The sequence below is a fragment of the Pituophis catenifer genome, unplaced genomic scaffold (assembly GCF_029215685.1).
Source record: "Pituophis catenifer annectens isolate HBS135680 unplaced genomic scaffold, rPitCat1.0.hap2 SCAF_2, whole genome shotgun sequence".
Classification (NCBI taxonomy): Eukaryota; Metazoa; Chordata; class Lepidosauria; order Squamata; family Colubridae; genus Pituophis; species Pituophis catenifer.
This window is the reverse complement of record NW_027256882.1, coordinates 36,966,702-36,986,920: the sequence shown is the minus strand read 5'-3', so window position 1 is coordinate 36,986,920 and position 20,219 is coordinate 36,966,702. Positions and strand designations below refer to the sequence as shown.

General features: G+C 38.7%; 1 protein-coding gene across 1 annotated transcript; it reads right to left on the bottom strand.

Annotated features, from left to right (window-relative positions):
• Nucleotides 1-739: 739 nt before the first annotated feature.
• Nucleotides 740-19,065, bottom strand: LOC139310145 (vomeronasal type-2 receptor 26-like). The gene is made up of 6 exons (XM_070934302.1): nucleotides 18,914-19,065; nucleotides 13,930-14,215; nucleotides 12,780-12,992; nucleotides 4,007-4,156; nucleotides 2,090-2,216; nucleotides 740-1,641 (listed from the first exon to the last, which is right to left on the bottom strand). The coding sequence occupies exons 1-6, from the start codon at nucleotides 19,063-19,065 to the stop codon at nucleotides 740-742; spliced, it is 1,830 nt and encodes a 609-aa protein (XP_070790403.1).
• Between the last annotated feature and the right edge of the window lie 1,154 nt (nucleotides 19,066-20,219).

The window sequence follows — 20,219 nt, the reverse complement described above, 5'->3', positions numbered from 1 at the left end:
CCCCAAAAAAAATCATTCAGAATTGTACATATTTTTCTTTTGATTGAAGACTGTCAAAAATAATAATTTGTCTCATGAATTTATTCAAAGGGACGGAGAAAAAAATTAAAGTTGCTCCAATGTTCATGTTGATATTTTATCTATTCTTAATCAATAGAATGTTATCTGTCACTCTCTTTTTCTCTTTCTTGATCTTTCCCATCTATGTCTGTCTGTCTGTCTATCTATCTATCTATCTATCTATCTATCTATCTATCTATCTATCTCATTTATCAAACTATGAATGATCTTATATCATTGAGCCAGAAGAGATCAATCAAATATATATATATAATATTTGAAATTAACTATTTTTTAAAACAAAGTCAGAACATCACCCCAGAAAATAAAATATAACACCAGCACACCAACCTATATAGTAACAAAAACACACATCATCATTAGCCGTAGACTTTAATTTAATCTAAAACCATATCAGAACATCTCTGGTCATAGTTTATCTGGCCTGGTTTCAGAAATTTTATTAATGTCATAATATGAATTCAGATTAGGACAATTGAAGGATATGATTATTTCAGATAGTTTGAGTTGTTTTAGCAACTTTACTACTCAATTATTATAATTAAAAATTCAAATGGAATGAAGAAAGATGAGCGACAAGACATGAAACATTACTTCAAAGTATGTGATTTCATGTTGCATGTAAACTGTACAAAAATAAACACCAACACAAGGAGACTTAATGATTTTTTATCATGAGATGTTCTTTGGTGTTCATGTCAGGTCTGAGGATAATAATGTAGCATTTGGGGATAAAGATGCAGCCCAGTAAACCCAGGCCAGAGGCCAGGATGGAGAAGATCTGCACGGCTACCATGTATTTCCCCTTGGTGCTCAGATATGTGGGAACAAAGGAGATCCAAACGCTACAAAAAACCAACATGCTGAAGGTGATCAGTTTGGCTTCATTAAAGGCCCCTGGCAGATTTCGAGCCAGAAATGCCACCAAGAAACAGATGGCAGCCAAAAAACCCATGTAGCCAAGAGCAGAGTAGAACATGGTGACAGAGCCTTCATTGCACTGCAGCAGGATGTGTTCTGGTTGGGAATGAAAGTCAGAATCTGGGAATGGGGGAAAGACTCCCAGCCACATCATACAGAGGCCTACTTGAATACCAGAGCAGGATAAAACAATAGAGTTGGCCAGACTCTTCCCCAGCCATTTCCTCATGCTGCTGCCTGGCTTTGTGGCCAGAAAAGCCACCACCACCATGACAGTCTTGGCCAGCAAGGAAGACACAGCAACTGAGAAAACAATACTGAAAATGGTTTGTCGGAGGAGACAGGTCATTTTCACGGGGCGACCGATGAATAGAAGGGAGGTCAAGAAAGAAAGCAGGAGTGAAACCAGGAGGATGTAGGTGAGTTCACAGTTGTTGGCTTTGACTATGGGAGTGTCTCGGTATTTCATGAAGATTCCCAGAATAAAGGCGGTGGTTAGGGATAAAGCGATGGCAAAGAAAGCCAGGATGAGTCCCAACAATTCTTGATAGGATAAGAAGCTTATATTTTTGGGGACACACTGATCTCGCTTCTTATTGGAATACTGGTCATCTGGACACTTTTCACAATGGGCTGCATCTGAGAAAAAAAATGGTTAGCATGAATCTGTTTCTGCAGCTGTAGGAGCATGAAAACCACATCAGAAATCAATTACTTCATTTTCAAAGAATAATATAATATTTCTGCCCAGGGATATCCATGCGATACTACATTAGTTAACACTCTTTTTAAAGATGAATGAATGAAGATGAATGTGATTATCAGTTCTCAAATCTTCTTTCCTAAAACAAAGCAAGAAAGTAGCAACTCAGTAGAAATCAGCAAACTTTTATTATTTATTTTAATGCTCACATCATCATCCAAATTTGGCGATAGTGCCCAATCTTTGAAGTTCGTGGATGCCTTCAAGAAATTTAATGTTTTTCTTACTTCTTGATGAAATACCTTCCCCCCCACAAAAGAACAAGATGGAATATTGATTGTATCTTGAATTTTGGGGGGTTATTTTTGGAGCCACCTACTGTACCTTCTTGCCCAGAGAATGTTCCTTCCATACACAGAGAACAGTCGTAGCAGCAAACTGGGGCTCCCTTTCTCACAAGCTTGGCATAACCTGGGGAGCAACTTTCTGTACATCTTGAATAAGGCACCATCTAAACATAAACAGAAAAAATAGTCAGGGTGATATATGAATTAGAAGGATTTACTGAAATCAAGTGTCTTCCAGAAGCTCAGGACTACATTGAATAAAATCAGTCAAGAAGTCATGGTATGAACCTTAATTACTCTACTTGCAAGGGGCAAATGAAAGGTCATTCTCTTTCTCTATCAATCTCCATTGTAGATCCCAAAACAGACTCATTTCCTCATTCTTTTTTCCAAAGGAAAGTAGTTCCATTGCAAAAGGTGTTTCTCCTTAGGGCATGTATGAGAATGCTTACCGTATTTTTCGGACTATAAGACGCACCAAGATGTTGAAGAGGAAAACAAGAAAAAAAGTTTTTGTCCTCCCCAGACCCCTATGAGCACTCTGTAGGCCTCCCAAACATCTGCGCATCCTGTTTTTGCAAAAAACAGGCCTGTTTTTCCCAAAATGGATGCAAAGGGGGATTGGGAGGCCTGCAGAGTGTTCCTAGGGGTCTGGGGCGGGCAAAAATGCAATGGTTGGGAGGGGTATCTTTTTTTTATTAAAAAGTTTTCTTATTTTAAACACATTAAAACAAACACAAAACAGACACTTATATACCTATCATTTTTCTGTTGTTAACAGCTCATTTAAGGTGATCCTTTCTTATTATTTACTTATATTCTAACTTTATCTTATTCTACTTAAATAATCTAATTTCCCTTATATCAACTACTCTTTAATTTGATCATCAACACATTCAAGCAACATTATCACAGAAATAAACATTGAAATATTATTTCACTTCCCCCTATAAGAGGGTTGTGTTATACTCCAAAAAATACGGTATATATTTTTTCTCCATCTTTGCTTTCTCAGGAAACCTCCAACATCTAGATTTGTTGAGAGTCCCTATCTTTCTCTCCTACAAATGATCATGGTATCATCATATGTAAATGACTTTTTTAGCTGCCCTCATTTCCTTTGCCACATTCTTAGTGATATCTTTCTTTTATGCAATTCAGTGGTCTAAATCCTTCATATTTTGGATTTTTCTCCCAAAGGTGCTTTTTCAAAAGACAACTGATCTTTGTTTTCCCTTGAAGACTTTTCGCTTATCATTCCAGAAGATTCTTCAGTTCTGACTGAATGGTGGAGTATGGAAGGATCCATATTTCATACAATCATTTGGTCATTAGCAGTCTTTCTGAAAGTTGTTGAGACCACTTGGAGTTTATCTCTGCCCTCAGAGTCACGTGAATAGTGCAAATGATTGTGGTTACAACACTGTCTTTTCAGCAGTTCCAAATGTTTCCATCCTCCACTATTTAGTCAGAACTGAAGACGTTTCTTGGATGAGATGTGAAACATCTTCAAGGGAAAACAAAGTCCTGGTGCCTTTTGAAAAAGCACATTTGATACAACCTGGATGACTGAGAATCTCCATAGACATTCTGGATTTTCTCTTACTGAGAACAAGATAATTTGATGTATTATAAATTATGGCAACATATTCCAGTTCAATAATGTAGATTGCAAATCCCACAATACAATGCAGCAGGTTCCAGTGTATGATAGATTATTGTAAAACCTCTAAAGTAAAATGATATCTAATGAATTAATAAGGCTTTATGTTCTCTTATTTGGAAGTTATCTCAATTGGCCTCAATAAGACTTATTTCTGAACAGAACAATTTCCACATCTGGAGATAAAAAGATGAGCAAAATCGAAGCAGCCTCAACTACTTTGTTAAATAAAGTTGGCCATTGGATGGCACTTTGGTTGACAGAAATCTTGACTTCCGCTTGCATTTCTACATTCCCAATTTTCACCCCTGCATCTGATTTGTTCAAAGCTGATGTCCACTGAATGATATCAAAGTCACCAACAGGAACTCCATTTTCATCAAAAGAAATCCCATCTCTGGAAATATTGTGATGATGGAAGTTTCTCAGGAACCTGTGAAGCTGCAGAAACATAAAAAGAAAACATTCCAATTTTTGCCTTTATTCAATGTTTTCCTTGCTATTATTCTGGATTGGAGGTACTCTGAATAATTCAACCTCTTCAAATCACCACTACAGTCTGAAACAGATTGATTCAGCATTTCATGGGAAGCTTCTTTCAGCCATTCTCCTGGAATTTACAGCTCTTTTTCAAATATTTAGAGAAGAGAAGAGAAGAGAAGAGAAGAGAAGAGAAGAGAAGAGAAGAGAAGAGAAGAGAAGAGAAGAGAAGAGAAGAGAAGAGAATAACAGAGTTGAAAGTGACCTTGGAGGTCTTCTAGTCCATCCCCTGCTTAGGCAGGAAACCCTACACCATTCCAGACAAATGGCTATCCAACATCTTCTCAAAAACTTCTAGGTTGCATCTCTCCTTGATTACTTTCCACCCATTGCTGTTTATCCTGCCCTCAGGTGCTTTGGAGAATAGTTTGACTCCCTCTTCTTCGTGGCTGCCCCTGAGATATTGGAACACTGCTATCATGTCTCCCCAGTCCTTCTTTTCATTAAACTAGACATACCCAGTTCCTGCAACGGTTCTTCATATGTTTTAGCCTCCAGTCCTCTAAACATCTTTATTGCTCTTCTCTGCCATTTTTCTAGAGTTGCAACATCTTTTTCACATTGTGGCAACCAAAACTGGATGCAGTATTCCAAGTATGGCCTTACCAAGGAATTATAAAGTGTTATTAACACTTCCCGTGATCTTGATTCTATCCCTCTGTTTATGCATCCTGCAACTGTGTTGGCTTTTTAGGCAGCTGCTGCATACTGCTGGCTCATATTTAAATGGTTGTCCACTAGGACTCCAAGATTCCCCTCACAGTTACTACTATTGAGCAAGGTACCACATACACTGTACCTGTGCACTTTGTTTTTCTTGCCTAAATGTAGAACCTTACTTTTTTCTCCATTGAATTTCATTTTGTTAGATAGTGCCCAATCTTCAAGTCTGTCAGGATCCTTCTGTATCTTAAGCCTATCTTCCTGAGTGTTGGCTATTCCTGCCAGCTTGGTGTCATCTGCAAATTTGATGAGTTCCCCATCTATCCTCTCATCCAAGTAATTCATTATCTCACATTCTTGAAAACATGGAATGGATAACACCACCATCAGGTGGCCTTATAACTGGCTAACAAATTATATTCAACATGTAGTCCTCTGGGGAACCTCATCCACATGGAGGAAAGTAAGCAATGGGGAACCCCAAGTTTCCATTTTAGGCCCAGCACCCTTCAATATCTTCAAAAAAGATCTAGGTGAGGGAATTGAAGGGTAACTGACCAAATTTGCAGATGACACTAAGATGGCAGGAATAGCCAACACCCCAGAAGACAAGGTCACGATCCAAAAAGATCTTGACAAATTGAACATGGGCCCCTATCTAACAAAATGAAATTCAAATTAGATAAAAGTAAGGTTTTATACTTAGGCAAGAAAAACCAACAGTATAGGTACAGACTACGTGAAATTTGGCTTAATGCCAGTAACTGTGAGTAATATTTTGGAGTCCTAGTGGACAATCACTTAAATATGAGCCAACAATGTGTGGCAGCAGACAAAAATGCCAATGCAATCCTAGGCTGTGTTAATAAAGGGATAAAATCAAGATCACATGAAGTTCTAAAATCGCTTTACAAAGCCTTAGTAAGACCATATTTAGAATACTGCATCCAGTTCTGGTCAACACAATATAAAAAAGATATTGAAACACTGGAAAGACTGTAGAGATGAGCAAGAAAAATGATTAGGGGGCTGGAGGTTAAAACATACCAAGAACAGTTACAGCAGAGGTAAAATCCTACTGGTTCGGACCAGTTTGGGGGAACCGGTAGGCATGTTTGGCATCAGTTCGCTGAACCAATAGCAATCATCCCTGGTGGCCCACACATGCCTGCTCTCCTTCAAAATAACATATTGAAATATTGAATAATTAAATAATGGAGGGTTATAGTTGAGCATAAATATATGTATTACTATTAGAACCATAAAGCCTATTAAATATAAAAGCCTGTTAAAACCATAAAAGCCTGTAAATTATAACAAATATAATTATTAATATTTTATTTGCAGTAAAAGGAATGACACTCAGAATACAGTAATTGGCATAAAAATAAAATATGGAAATATGGAATAACTAATAATGTAAGGTTATAATTCAACAAAATATGTGTACTATTATGAGAACTATATATGCTTGTCAACTGTAGCAAATATGATGAATATTATTTTTTTTGTACCAAAATGTAAGTCACTCAGGTGCCACACTGTTCAGGCACTGATATGGTTGTAAAAAATGAAAAAATAAAATTAAAAAAACTTGAAAAAAAAACATTTAGAGATTGTTTAATGTTAGGGTTCCAAATAATAGGCCCATAGCAAACAAGACTCTAAGGCAAGCAGGTTCCCCAAATATCAGTTTTATTGGACATATCATATAGGCACAGGCTGGTGAAAACTGACTCTAAATGTTCCCACAGTTTTCACCTAATTAAAGTAAAAGTTTTCCTCCTCTTGCCAAACAATAAGTCACATGGTCCAATCAAGGTATCATCTGGTTGCCTGGTGACTTTACTCATCCTCCCTCCGGCCATCAGTGGGAATATCTTTGGTTCCCAGGAGAAAGTATTTTGTTTTGGCTACAAACTCCAGCTATGTCTATTCCCCCCTCCCTCTCTACCTCTCAGATCCAATGTGGCAACACTGAAGCTTCCAACATGGCCTCAGTCAGGTCAGCTTCAGGATTGACACTCACTCTCAAATACCACAAACTGGGCAACTGCTCTTTGGAATATCTCACCCCTTTCTACATCTAATTTAATATTGAGGAATTGGAAGGGGAGAATCAATGGAACCTCAAAGGAGGAGACTTACCTGCCATGGCTGTACAATCTGGGGTGATTGATGATCTCCAACTTGCATTCTCCTCTTACTCCGTTGGGAGGAGGAGGCAGCACTGAGGACCCAGGCCACAATTTGAATTATTTGGGAAATACTGGAGGAATCCTGAGACAGGATTCTTGCAATCACATCATGGGTTGGGAATTCCCAATTCTCTTTTTCTCTGCATTTTTTCCAAACTTTCTTAGATAACACAGGACTTGAATAAGAACATTGAAACACTTTCTTTCCATACAATAAGACCATGGATGCATAAGATTTGTCATAATACTGAGTCCTTCTCTTTGTCTGGATGTGGAAGGAAAACAAAGCATTTTTATTTTGGAGATCAACCAAGAGGTCAAAACTACCTACACTTAAAGCTGTCAAAGTTGTTGCAATCCACACCCTTCCCAAAGTGGATGCATTAGTCGTATCAATTATTTGTATTATTGTTGCTAAAATTCCTGAGGCCTGAAAATCCAGTTGGCATACTATAATTTTTATTTGACTCTTGATAAGAGAGTAGAACTTTTTCCTTTTTTCTTGCGTGAGAATTTTTCCAGCACTTGTCGGCACATTTGCTTCTGGGACAAATCCTGAGAGGACAATGCAAATCCCATTTTTTAGAGCGAGAACTTCCAAACGTCTTTTGAATTTTTCTCCTTTTTCATTGTCCTGAGAAAGGAGGCCGATCCACGTCCATTGGAAATGCAGGAGCAACTGGATGATTGCTGAGTAAGGAGGTTCTTGGTTTGGGGTCATCCGATATGAAAAAGGAAAACGATGATTTTTCTCAGCCATCTGGTTGATTACATTATAGTTGATCTAAGATGAAAGAGAAGGTATTGGTAGTGTAGGAAGTTAGCACCAAACCCCCTCCTAGGAAAATGAGATATTTTAGGATATATTAAAAGGGAAGAACATTTCCCCTAAAAGGGAGGCAGAAAGTATAATTTGTCTAGAAGAAGTGCATATTAAAAAGCAACATGGTAGAGCCAAAATTAGGGAAAATATTCTCTTCATTGCCACAATATAAGAAAAGAGGAGTTGTTTTATATATTAGAGATACAATCCGAATGAAGTCATGTTAAAGATGAAATTACCCAAGTCATGGGTAATATATATTACACTTGTTCCCAAGGAGGACACCGACCCACAACAAATCAAGAATTATAGGCCTATTTCTCTGCAAAACTCAGACTACAAAATCTTTGCTTCAATATTGGCAGAAAGACTTAAATGATATTTAAATAATTTTATACACTCTGATCAAAATGGGTTTCTGCCAAAAAGACAAGTTAAGGACAATATGAGAATAATTCTGGATACTTTGGAATATTACGAGGCACATCCTGAAAAGCAAATGGCTTTGATATTTCTAGATGCTCAGAAAGCCTTCGATAATGTGAACTGGCAATTTATGTTATTACAGCTGGAACAGATGGGCCTTGGCAGAAAATTTATTCAAGCCATAGAAGCCATATACTACAAACAAACAGCAAAAGTAATGATAAATGGAGAATTGACAGAGTCTATTGAAATAAAAAAAGGTTCGAGACAAGGTTGTCCACTGTTACCTTTATTGTTTGTATTAACATTAGAAGTGCTAAACAGAAATATTAGAGAAGATAAAGATATAAAGGGAATGAAGTTCCAAAAGGAAGAATACAAATTGCAAGCATTTGCTGATGACCTGGTTTTTTATTTTTGAAGATCCATTAGAATCAACAACTAAATTGATTGACAAGATAGGAGAATATGGAAAAGTAGCTGGTTTGAAAATAAATAAAGACAAAATGAAGATTTTGACAAAAAATATGTTAATAAAACAAAAAGAAGAATTGGTGGAAGTATCGAAGATGAAGGTCACAAATAAGTTTAAGTGCTTGGGGATATATCTGACAGCAAGATGTAGTTCACTTAAAGAGAATAATTATAATAAACTCAAGCAACAGATAGTGACAGATTTGGAATAGTGGGAAAATTTACAACTGTCATTGATAGGGAGAATATCAATGATTAAAATGAATATATAGCCTAGAATTCTGTACTTGTTCCAGAGAATTCCAATCAGATTGGGGAAAGATTATTTTGAAGATTTGAATAAAATAGTGATGAAATACATTTGGCAGGGTAAAAAAGCGAGGATAAAACTAAAGTTGTTGCAAAATGCTAGAATGCGAGGAGGTTTTGGCTTGCCTAATTGGGAACTATATTATCAAACGACAAGTTTGATGTGGATCAAGGAATGGATAATGTTAAAAAATGTTAGATTATTGACTTTAGAAGGACATGATTTGTTATTGGGTTGGCATGGCTTTTTATGGTACAAGGAAACATAAACACAGGGGTATTTTAGAAGACATTTTATACGAGATGCTTTGCTATTAAACTGGGAGAATGTAAAAAGATAACATTATTTAAAAATTCCAGTCTGGTTATCATCTATTGAAGCTTTCTCATATTTAATAATATTTAGAAAGGAACATAAAATGACAATGTCAACTGCATATAAAGAAAATTTGTATAAGATGTTTTAGAGGTGGCATTTACCCCCAACGAGGATAGTCAGAATGTTCAAGAATAAATCTGAAAAATATTGGAAATGTCATCAGATACCGGGCTCATATTACCATATGTGGTGGACGTGTGTAGAAGCTAAGAGATACTGGACTAAAATCCACACATGGGTGGAAAAAATGACACAAAAACACATAGATTTTAAACCAGAGATTTTTTTATTGGGGATTGTACCTGAAATATACAATAGAGAATTGAGATATTTGATTGTGCATGTATTAACAGCGGCTAGAATTCTGTTTGCTAAAAATTGGAAAAGTGAGAAAATCTCAACGCAAGAAGAAGTTATTGAGAAAATAATGGAATGTGCAGAAATGAGTAAATTGATATTTGAAATTAAAGAACAAGAAGATAAACAATACTATAAGATATGGGACTTATTTTATCAATGGTTAGATAAAAAGATATGGAAATGAAATATGGTAGAGATCTTTCTAATACAAATAATGTAGAATTATATAAAATATAATATAAAGATGTACTATTATTGGAACGATGTAAGAGGATAAAATGAACGGTATAATACAAATTAACTCAAACTTTGAATAGGGTGAAGATGCACAAAAGACTTGTAACCAACCGACACACTGTTTGTATTTGTAATTAAAGATGGTTTTTTATTTGTTTTTTTAATATTTGTTTAGAATTTTTTTTTTTCAAAAAAAAAAAAAGATAAATACTAAAGCTCAAATTCAAAAGCCCGGAGAGGGCATAAAACTCAGTCACTCACAGCATCTCTTCCCTTTTTTTCTTCACCCAACATCATCAAGGCAAATGATCCTGTCCACCATTAATACCATCTTTCCAAGCAACTTCCTTGAATCCAGCGTCTTTCACCCCACCTTGGAACTGAACCCAGAAGGATATTTCTTCCAACAGTAGTTTGTGCCACTTTTAATGATAAAAGTCAGATGGTAAATCTAAGGGCCTTTCCACACTGCTGAGAGATGTTTCAAATGATAACTGCATGAATTTTGCTGGTTCTCTGGATGTTCTGTCCTGTTGTCTTGTATGCTGCCTTTGAAACCAGGGAGCTCTGAATTATCTGTGGGTGATGTTCATTGGTGGTCCTCATAGAGCACACCCTTCTGTAACATTAGAACTCTGTGGGTCACCCATCCACTCAGTCAATTAGTCAATCAGAATAGAGCTGGAAAGTCTTCTAGTCCAACCACCTGCTCAAGCAGGAGACCCTAGTCCAGGGGTATCAAACTCAAGGCCTGAGGGCTGGATCTGGCCTGCAGGGTGCTTAGATCCGGCCTATGTGGCCGCCCTTGAAATAGCAAAGGACCAGCCCACAGTGCCTCTGCCAGTGAAAATGGAGTTAGAGAGGGCCGGGCATGGCCCTCCCGAGCTCTGTTTTGGCAAGCAGAGGGTTGCAGGAGGCTTCCCAGCCAAAATAGAGCTTGCAAGGGCCATGCATGCCCTCTCCGAGCTCTGTTTAAGCTGGCAGAGGGTTGCAGGAGGCCATCCCAGATGAAAACAGAGCTCGGGAGCCCATTTTTGCTGGCAAAGAATTCAGGCCACTGCAGGTTCCCCTGACACAAGTGATATCATGCTAGCCATACCACCCTTGGCCATGCCTCCACCCGAAGTCAGACACAACCTGGATGTGGCCCTCAATGAAATTGAGTGACACCCCTGCCCCAGTCCAACCCCCTGCTCAAGCAGCAGACACAAGACCATTTTACACAAGTGACTGTCCAGTCTCTTCTTAAAAAAAACCCAGTGATGAAGCACCCACAACTTCTGAAGGCAATCTGTTCCAATGATTAATTGTCCTCCAAGCCTTAATTCCAGGTTGCTTCCCTCCTTGATTAGCTTCCATCCATTGCTTCTTGTCCTGCCTTCTGGTGATTTGGAAAATAAATTGATCTCCTCCTCTTTATGGCAACCTCACAAATACTGGAAAACTGCTATACACTCATGGAATATCTTTTTAAACTGACAAACATATTAATTTCTCATAGATTATAACTGCTTATTTGATTGTTTCATACGTTGGGCTTGAAATATTGTTACACCCCCCCTCAGGAATTGTTTAATATTGGTATATTATTTCATTGTCTTCATTCATATAATTGATTTGAAATAACTCTATATAAACTCTTTAATTGGCTGAATTTCTTTCAGACATTTGAAATGCAGAAGTCAGTTTACGAACCTCCTTTAAAAAAAAAAAACCCAAATCAACTGGCATTTTGCCAAGCTCCAGTTCAAAATAGGAAAGAATATTATGACATACTTTCTTCTGTGTTGTACATTAATTGTTGTTGTTAGTTGTGAAGTCATGTCTGACCAGGGGTGAAATGTAAAATGTGTTACTACCGGTTCTGTGGGCGTGGCTTGGTGGGCGTGGCCAACTTTTTTTTTTTAACTTTTTAAAGCATTTTTTTCTGCAAATGCAAAAAAATGCTTTGAAAAGCCTCTGCCGATCAGGCAACTCAGCTGGGATTGTCAGAGAGACTTTAAAGCATTTTTTTCTGCAAACTCTTCAGCGGAAGAGGTGGTTAAAAAAATGCTTTAAAAAGCCTCTGATGATCCCAGCTGAGCCGCGCGATCATCAGAGGCTTTTTTTTTTTACTTTTAAAAGCATTTTTTCAGCGGAAGAAGTAAAAAAATGCTTTTAAAAGTAAAAAAAAAGCCTCTGATGATCATGCGGCTCAGCTGGGCATGGTGGTGGTCGGGGGAGCAGGGATTTTCGGGCGATCCAGTCCTAACTGGGAAGCATTTCACCCCTGTGTCTGACCCATCGTGACCCCATGGACAATGTTTCTCCAGGCCTTCCTGTCCTCTATCATCCTCTGGAGTCCATTTAAGCTCACACCTACTGCTTCAGTGATTCGATCCAACCACCTCGTTCTCTGTCATCTCCTTCTTCTTCCTAACCCAGCATTAGGCTCTCCTCCAGTGAGACCTTCCTTCTCAATAGGTGGCCAAAGTATTTGAGTTTCATCTTCAGGATCTGGCCTTCTAAAGAGCACTCAGGGTTGATCTCCTCTAGGAAAGTGGTCACCAACTGATGGTCCATGGACCACTGGTGGTCCACGAGAAAATTTAGGTGGTCCTCAGAAAAATTATTTTCATTTTTTATATTGCACTAAATCAGGGGTCCTCAAACTACGGCCCCTGGGTCGGATATGTGCAAAGAACATTTGTGTTGCTGCAGAATCTCCCCCTTTGAGGTTTTCTTGTGTGGGTCAGAGGGGGGAAGAAATTCTGACTTGAGGTCTGTTTCAGCCCCCTGGTGCGGGGCTTTGGGTGAAGGCTGGAGGGAAGTGCCACTGGTGGCGAAGATCCGGAGGGCCTTGTTCCAGTGAGACTGCATCATGGGGCCCTAAGGGGCCCAGGCGGGTAGGCTAGGAGCCTGGCAAGGTGCCCCTCGATGTGAGTGACATCAAGTTGGCCACACCCAACCAGCCGGTCATTAGGCAGGGATTTAAAATTATGAATTTAGTGGTCCCTGAGCTCCAAAAGGTTGGGGACCCCTGCTCTAGGACTAACCAGTTGATCATCTTGCAGTCCAAGGGACTCGCAGGAGTCTTCTTCCGCACCATAGTTCAAAGGCCTCAGTTCTTTGGCGCTCAGCCTTTTTTATGTACACTATTTTTTTTATGCATACTAGAGAAAGTATGTAAAAGCTGTTTCTGGAGGTGCCTTCTACTTATCTTGACCCATTTATTGTTTTTTTCATATCTTTCTTTTGAATTTTTCACTTCAGTCTCAACATTATAAATATGAGGAATTCCTCACTGTGAGGGTTATGAAGAGTTGGAACAGCCTGCCTCCTGGAGCTCCACTGCTGGTTATTTTCAAGGAAAACTTGGACAGCAATTTGGCTACAGTGGTCTGACCATTCCTCCTCTGTGTAAGGAGATGTACATTTTATTCTATGATTCTATGGAAAAAAATCTCTTTTGCATTGGTCACTAAATTTTCAAAATGTTTAAAAGTCACTGATTCAACCCTCATACATTCTATGACAAAGTCTAACTTTTCAAACGTCATAATTTTCATAAATTCCCAATGGTCACACCCAGACTTTTTCTACTACCAGAGGCCTGCTGGCCACATGGCCCAAAGCCAAAGTATGTATATTCATAGAATGGTAGACTGCAACCGGTTTAAAAACTGGTTCTGTGAGCTCACACTTTGCATTTGTGTACAGCGCTCAAAATACACCAATATCAAGCTCTATAACTTACCCTCTAGTGCTGCCTTCTAGGCAAATCTGAACATTTTACAACCCAGAATTAATTTCTTTGGCTTTATACCTGTGGAATTTTATAGATGCTCAAGACATTGGAAATATGATCAAAGAGTTCAGCATCCATCTCTTCAAGAATCGCCAGCAGGTTCTTTTGTCTTCCACATCTGTAGTTTGGGATGTTCTCCTGTCCTGTAGACAGCACATCCAGCATGGCCTCATATGTCATTCTTGCATTGAAAAAGGTCCCATAGAAGTTGTAGCCCAGGGTGATGTTGGGTAAGAGCCTTGAATTCTGGTTGACCTCATGAACAGCCAACAAGAAGGGCAGAATTTGGTAGAAGGTGTTCTCACTGCAATGTAAAAAATTTCATCATCTTTTTTTGCTCTATATCAATGATTTATGTGATCAACTTAAAAGCAATTGCATTCTTTTTGCCGATGATGTAAAATTATTCAATTTTACAGATAATTCTGTTGTTTTGCAAAGTGATCTCAACTATGTTTCTGAATGGTGTCTGAATGGTCATCTATTTGGCAACTTCAAATTTCAATTCATAAATGCTCTGTCTTATATATTAGTAAACATCACCAGAATGTCAAGTATAAGAAAAGTGGCATTGATCTAGCACAGTGGTCACCAACTGGTTGTGGCTGCTTAGCTCCAACAACTGGGGCCCTAACTGGGGCGCCAGTAACTGGCCTTGTAGTCCCACAGGTCTTCCCTCTGCATGGAAAGACAATGCTTGTAGTCCTCAGTGAGGTGCTTCTGCTGAGCCTCCTTCTTGGTCAGATCCAATTTGAACTGAGCCAGATGTTTTGCCAACTCTTTCTCATGGTGGCTGCTTAGCTCCAACAACTGCTTCCTCTTGGGGCCCTAAGGTGCCCAGGCGGGTAGGCGAGGAGTGGCAAGTAGAGGCTGGTAAGGCGCCCTTTGACATGGGTGACATCAAGTTGGCCACACCCACCCAGCCGGTCATTAGGCAGATCATATTAGCAGTCCCTGGGATTTCAAATTATGAATTCAGTGGTCCCTAAGGTCCAAAAGGTTGGGGATCTCTGATCTAGCAGATGACCCTCATCTTGTTAAGAACATAGGTGTACTTACTGTATCTCTAACAATTTATGCTCCAACGCTCACTGTAACATCATTGCTAAAAAAGCATTAAGAGTTGTAAGGTTAATTTGATGAAGCTTTTTTTTCTGGAAACATTGTATTGCTCATTAGAGCTTATAAAACCTATGCTAGACCAACCTTAGATTATTGTTTAACTGTTTGGAATCCCCACCATATATCTGACATCAGTACAATTGAGTGGGTTCAGAAGTACTTCACGAGAAAAGTCTTGCACAATTCTTTACACAATAGAATTCCCTATGCTACTAGGCTCAAAATTCTCAGTTTGGATAATTTAGAACTGCGTCCCTTGTGGCCAGGCCTAGGTATTGCATCCAAAATTAAACAGTGATATTTTACCTGTAAATGACTTTTTCTGTTTTAATCGCAATAATATGTCGGCGAACACTTTAAATTCCATGTAAATTGTTCTAAACTTTACTGTAAAAATATGATTTCTGTAATACAGTTGTCAAAGTCTGGAATGCCCTACCTGATTCAGTTGTCTCAGCTACAAATTTTCACAGTTTCAGTCACAAATTGACTTCCATGGATCTTACTTCATACTTAAGTGGTCAGTAGAGGGAGCATGCATAAGTGCACTAATGTGCCTATCGTCCAGGGGTAAAATTCAGCAGGTTCTGACAGGTTCTGGAGAACTAGTAGTGGAAATTTTGAGTAGTTTGGAGAACTGGCAAATGCCACCTCTGGCTGGCCCCGGGAGTGGCGTGGGAATGGGGATTTTGCAATATCCTTCCCCTGCCACACCGACCAAGACACACCATGCCCATCAAGCCACACCCACAGAAGTGGTAGTAAAAAAATTTGAATTTCACCTCTGCTATCGTCCCTTTCATTGTATTTTTATTCTCTTATTCTTGTTCTCATTTTTCTTTGACAAATTCCAATAAAGAAAGAAAGAAATCTTCAGTTTGGCTTTTCATGAAAGTATATCATATTTACTGCAGCTTTATGTCTATATAGTGCAATCAGTGGTGGGATTCATCCAGTTCGCACCACTTTGAGAGAACCGGTTGTTAACTTTCTGAGCAGTTTGGCAAACTGGTTGTTGGAAGAAATCATTAGGGCAGAGAACCGGTTGTTAAATTACTTGAATCCCACCACTGAGTGCAGTGCCAAAAAGTTAATCAACTTCTCTTTATTCATGTCAGGGATCCGACAGATGCCCTAATTAAATCATGAGCCTCTAACCAAGCTTCAAAAGAAATCCAGTTAGTTATTAGGAGCTTCATATAGGCACTTTCCCAAGTGAAGTCAAATCTGACCCCACGTAAATAATGCCCCAACCATGACCTTGTTTTCCTCCTCCCCTCATGGTGTGTCATTAATCACATTGCCAACGGAGCAATTTTGCGGGCTGGAGAGATCACTCCCCTCCGGCTGCTGTGGTAACCCTGGGATACAGCCTTGAGAGATATAATTCTAGAATGTGCATCTGTCTTTGGTTGCTGTGCTGTTTTGTCGGTTTCCCATCCCACTTGCCTATGGCAACTCGAGAGCAGGCCAGGGATGCTTTGCAAGTTGACGTTTCAATTAAATTATTCAATTTATTTGAATTTTGCAAGTGATAGACATTTTTGAAATTTCTGTGAGAAGAACAGTCCCATTGACACCACTAGGAGCTTCTTGCCAAAAAAAAATATCAGAGAGAGATAGCAAGCTTGTTATGTCAGGATCAAAGGAATGCTATCAAAATCACCAGAACTAATTCTGCCTTTTTCTCCACATTATGACTTGGGGGGAAAAATGAGGAAAATTATTCTTATAGTTCAGGAGCCAGGTAAGGAAAATGGTTACAATAGCAAGAAACCTCCACACCATCGTCTTCTCAAAAAGAAAGTGTGAAGGTTTCTTACTATTGTAACTGTTTCAATCTGCTTAGAATAAACTTTTTGCAAAACCGAAGCATTTATTTTATCCACTTACCTATTTATAAAGCTAATATATCACTCATATCAATTCACAACAATCCGTAAAATGTAATTAAAATCATACCACTCAGGTGTGAACTAAATCATATCTCTGATGAATATACAGTAAAGGTGACAAATAGATTTAAGGAATTAGATCTGATAGACAGAGTGCCTGAAGAACTATGGATGGAGTATCGCAACATTGTACAAGAGGTAGCAACTAAAACCATCCCAAAGAAAAAGAAAGGCAAGAAAGCAAAATGGCTGTTGAGGAAGCTTTGTAAATAGCTGAGGAAAGAAGGGAAGCGAAAGGCAAGGGAGAAAGAGAAAGATACACCCAATTGAATGCAGAATTCCAGAGAATAGCTAGAAGAGATAAGAGTGCCTTCTTAAATGAACAGTGCAAAGAAACAGAAGAAAACAAAAGAATAGGGAGGACCAGAGATCTCTTCAAGAAAATTGGAGATATGAAGGGAACGTTTCCTGCAAAGATAGGCATAATAAAGGACCAAAACGGTAGGGACATAACAGAGGCAGAAGAGATTAAGAAGAGGTGGCAAAATTACACAGAAAAACTATATAAGATCCTTTTCTTTCCAATCCTCAAGAATGCTATTAAGGGATGCTACCAAGTGTACATGTATAGGTTGTGATCATATGATATTATTTCTTCCTGTTATATCACCCTGGAGAGGACTAACTGTTGGGATTCCAGTGCTAGATTAGCAAGTGGTATTACCTATCTGAAGATGGATATCTCTTTAGCAAGCCTTCCTTAGACCTGGAGATTAGCAGCAAAATACTCATGGTTTCCATAAAGAAGGCTGAGCACCAAAGAATTGAGGCCTTTGAACTATGGTGCTGGAGACGACAGAGAATGAGGTGGCTGGATGGAGTCACTGAAGCAGTCAGTGTGAGCTTAAATGGTCTCTGGGGGATGGTAGAGGACAGAAAGGCCTGGAGTAATGTTGTCCATGGTGATGATGGGTCAGACACGATTTTGTGACTAAGAACAACAACATTCACGACTTTAGAGTTATTATCCTATATTCTACAGTTAACTACAGTTAATGTGATTCCTCTTGACTAAATATTAACTTATCAAATAAAGTCTCTCCCGTCCTTGAATTTGGTTTTTAAAAAGTATCCCTTTTATTCAAACCAAAAGGAACAGGGAAGCCAGAAAAGTGGCAAAAGTGTTAAAGGGTGGAAAGAAAGAGTGGAGAGCATAGTAGGAATTATAGAGTAAATGTAAGGAAGGGGAAGAAACAGTGGGGAGAAAATTCAAGAGATCTCACTCTGTTCTAAGGTATCATTCAATCACTTTATTGGGAGTTACTGTTTTACTATTGTTAATACATAAATAAAATAAATATGAATAAATAAGTTGCTGACTCTCCACAGTCCCAAGGTAGTCATTTTGAAAGCAGGCAGAACCCCATCCAGGCAAGATTCATTGTGGGACAGTGTTGGCACTGCCCAGTGTTGCCCAGTATTAAGGCTGACAGTTGTGGAAGAACTGAAAAAGAAACTTTGCAAACTCAGGTTTTACAAAATCATCAGGTTCCCCAGGAGCCTTAACTCTAAAGCAAATTGGGATGAGCAATAATGACTTGCTTTTCTCTTGGTGAGGAATAGGGGAAAGGAAATCATTCCTAGAAAAGACATTGAAGGTATGTGGTTGGAGAAGATGACGCAGCAAAATATCGATTTAAAACCTGGAGTATTCCTGTTGTGTATTCTACCAGAAGCTTATAATAAAGAAAATGTATACTTGATTATTCATGTAATAACTGCAGCTAGAAGTGTATTTGCACAAAATTGTAAAAGTGAAGAGATCCCTACGGATGAAAATATGATTAAGAAAATATTAGCAGCACCAGCTCAGTAGAATCACACCCACTCTATTCTGGGCTTTTTTTCCTTTCTAGCAGCTAGCAAGCTCTTCCTGCTAGGTGGGAGGAAAAAAGCCCAGAATCCTTGAATGAGTTGACAATTACCTTTTCAGTTGATGGGTTGGAGGCTTGGAGAATGAAAATGGGTACAACAGAGCTATAACTCCAGACATTATTCCTGTAATCCAGTAGTCTCCTGGCTTGTAGTAATGGAACCACTCCTTTTCTTCTATGATCACCTTAAATGGACATTTCATCAGCGTACTGGCACAGGGAATTTGAGACAGAAACTGAAGCAGAAAAAGCTGTATATGCAGCAGCAGCAACATTTGACATACAGTATACTGCAGGAGATCCTTTCTAGAGTTCTTTCTTCAGCACAGAGCTAAATCTCAGAGATCACAAAAAGACCACAACTACAATGAAAAAGGTCCAGTTTGCCCCCAGATTTGGAAGAGCTATCTGCAATTTCAGACTGCTAGAGTATTTGCCCAGCTTTTCTCCAAACTCTGATCTCATCACAGAAGGCTGTTACAATCAGATTATCACATGCTGTCTATGCCATTTGTTGTCACATTGATTGGCCACTAATTGTGGTGGTACAAATCCCATGAACCTTGTTCAAAGGAGAATAAATAATCATGATTTTGGTAATTAGAAGGGGAATTGGGAACGAGACTTGGCCATAAAAGTGTGCCGTTGGAGAAAAGAGTTTTGTTTGACTCAGGAGAATAATCCTAATTTGAGAGTTGAGAAAGGAACAATTCAGGGAAATTTGATTGTTTTTTAGTCTCCAAACTTATTCTTGAGATTGTAAAGATTTAAATGTGGAAAAACAGTTCAACACTCTTGAACTAGGCAGTGGGCCATTATAATTCCTTCTTATTTTGTCTGATGTGGATGAGGCCATCTTCTTCAGTGCAGGTTTGATACTCCAGAATGAGTTAACTCCAGATCATGACATATTGAACCACCTATTATTATTGTTGATGATGAGCCACGGTGATGCAGTGGTTAAGTGCAGTACTGCAGGCTACTTCTGCTGATCACTGGCTGCCAGCAGTTTGGCAGATCGAATCTCACCAGGCTCAAGGTTGACTCAGCCTTCCATCCTTCCCATATCGGTAAAATGAGGACCCAGATTATTGGGGGCAATAGGCTGACTCTGTAAACTGCTTAGAAAGGGTAGAATAGAATAGAATAGAATAGAATAGAATAGAATAGAATAGAATAGAATAGAATAGAATAGAATAGAACAGAACAGGGTAGGGTAGGGTAGGGTAGGGTAGGGTAGGGTAGGGTAGGGTAGGGTAGAATAGAATAGAATAGAATAGAATAGAATAGAATAGAATAGAATAGAATAGAATAGAATAGAATAGAATAGAATAATAGAGTTGGAAGGGACTGTGGA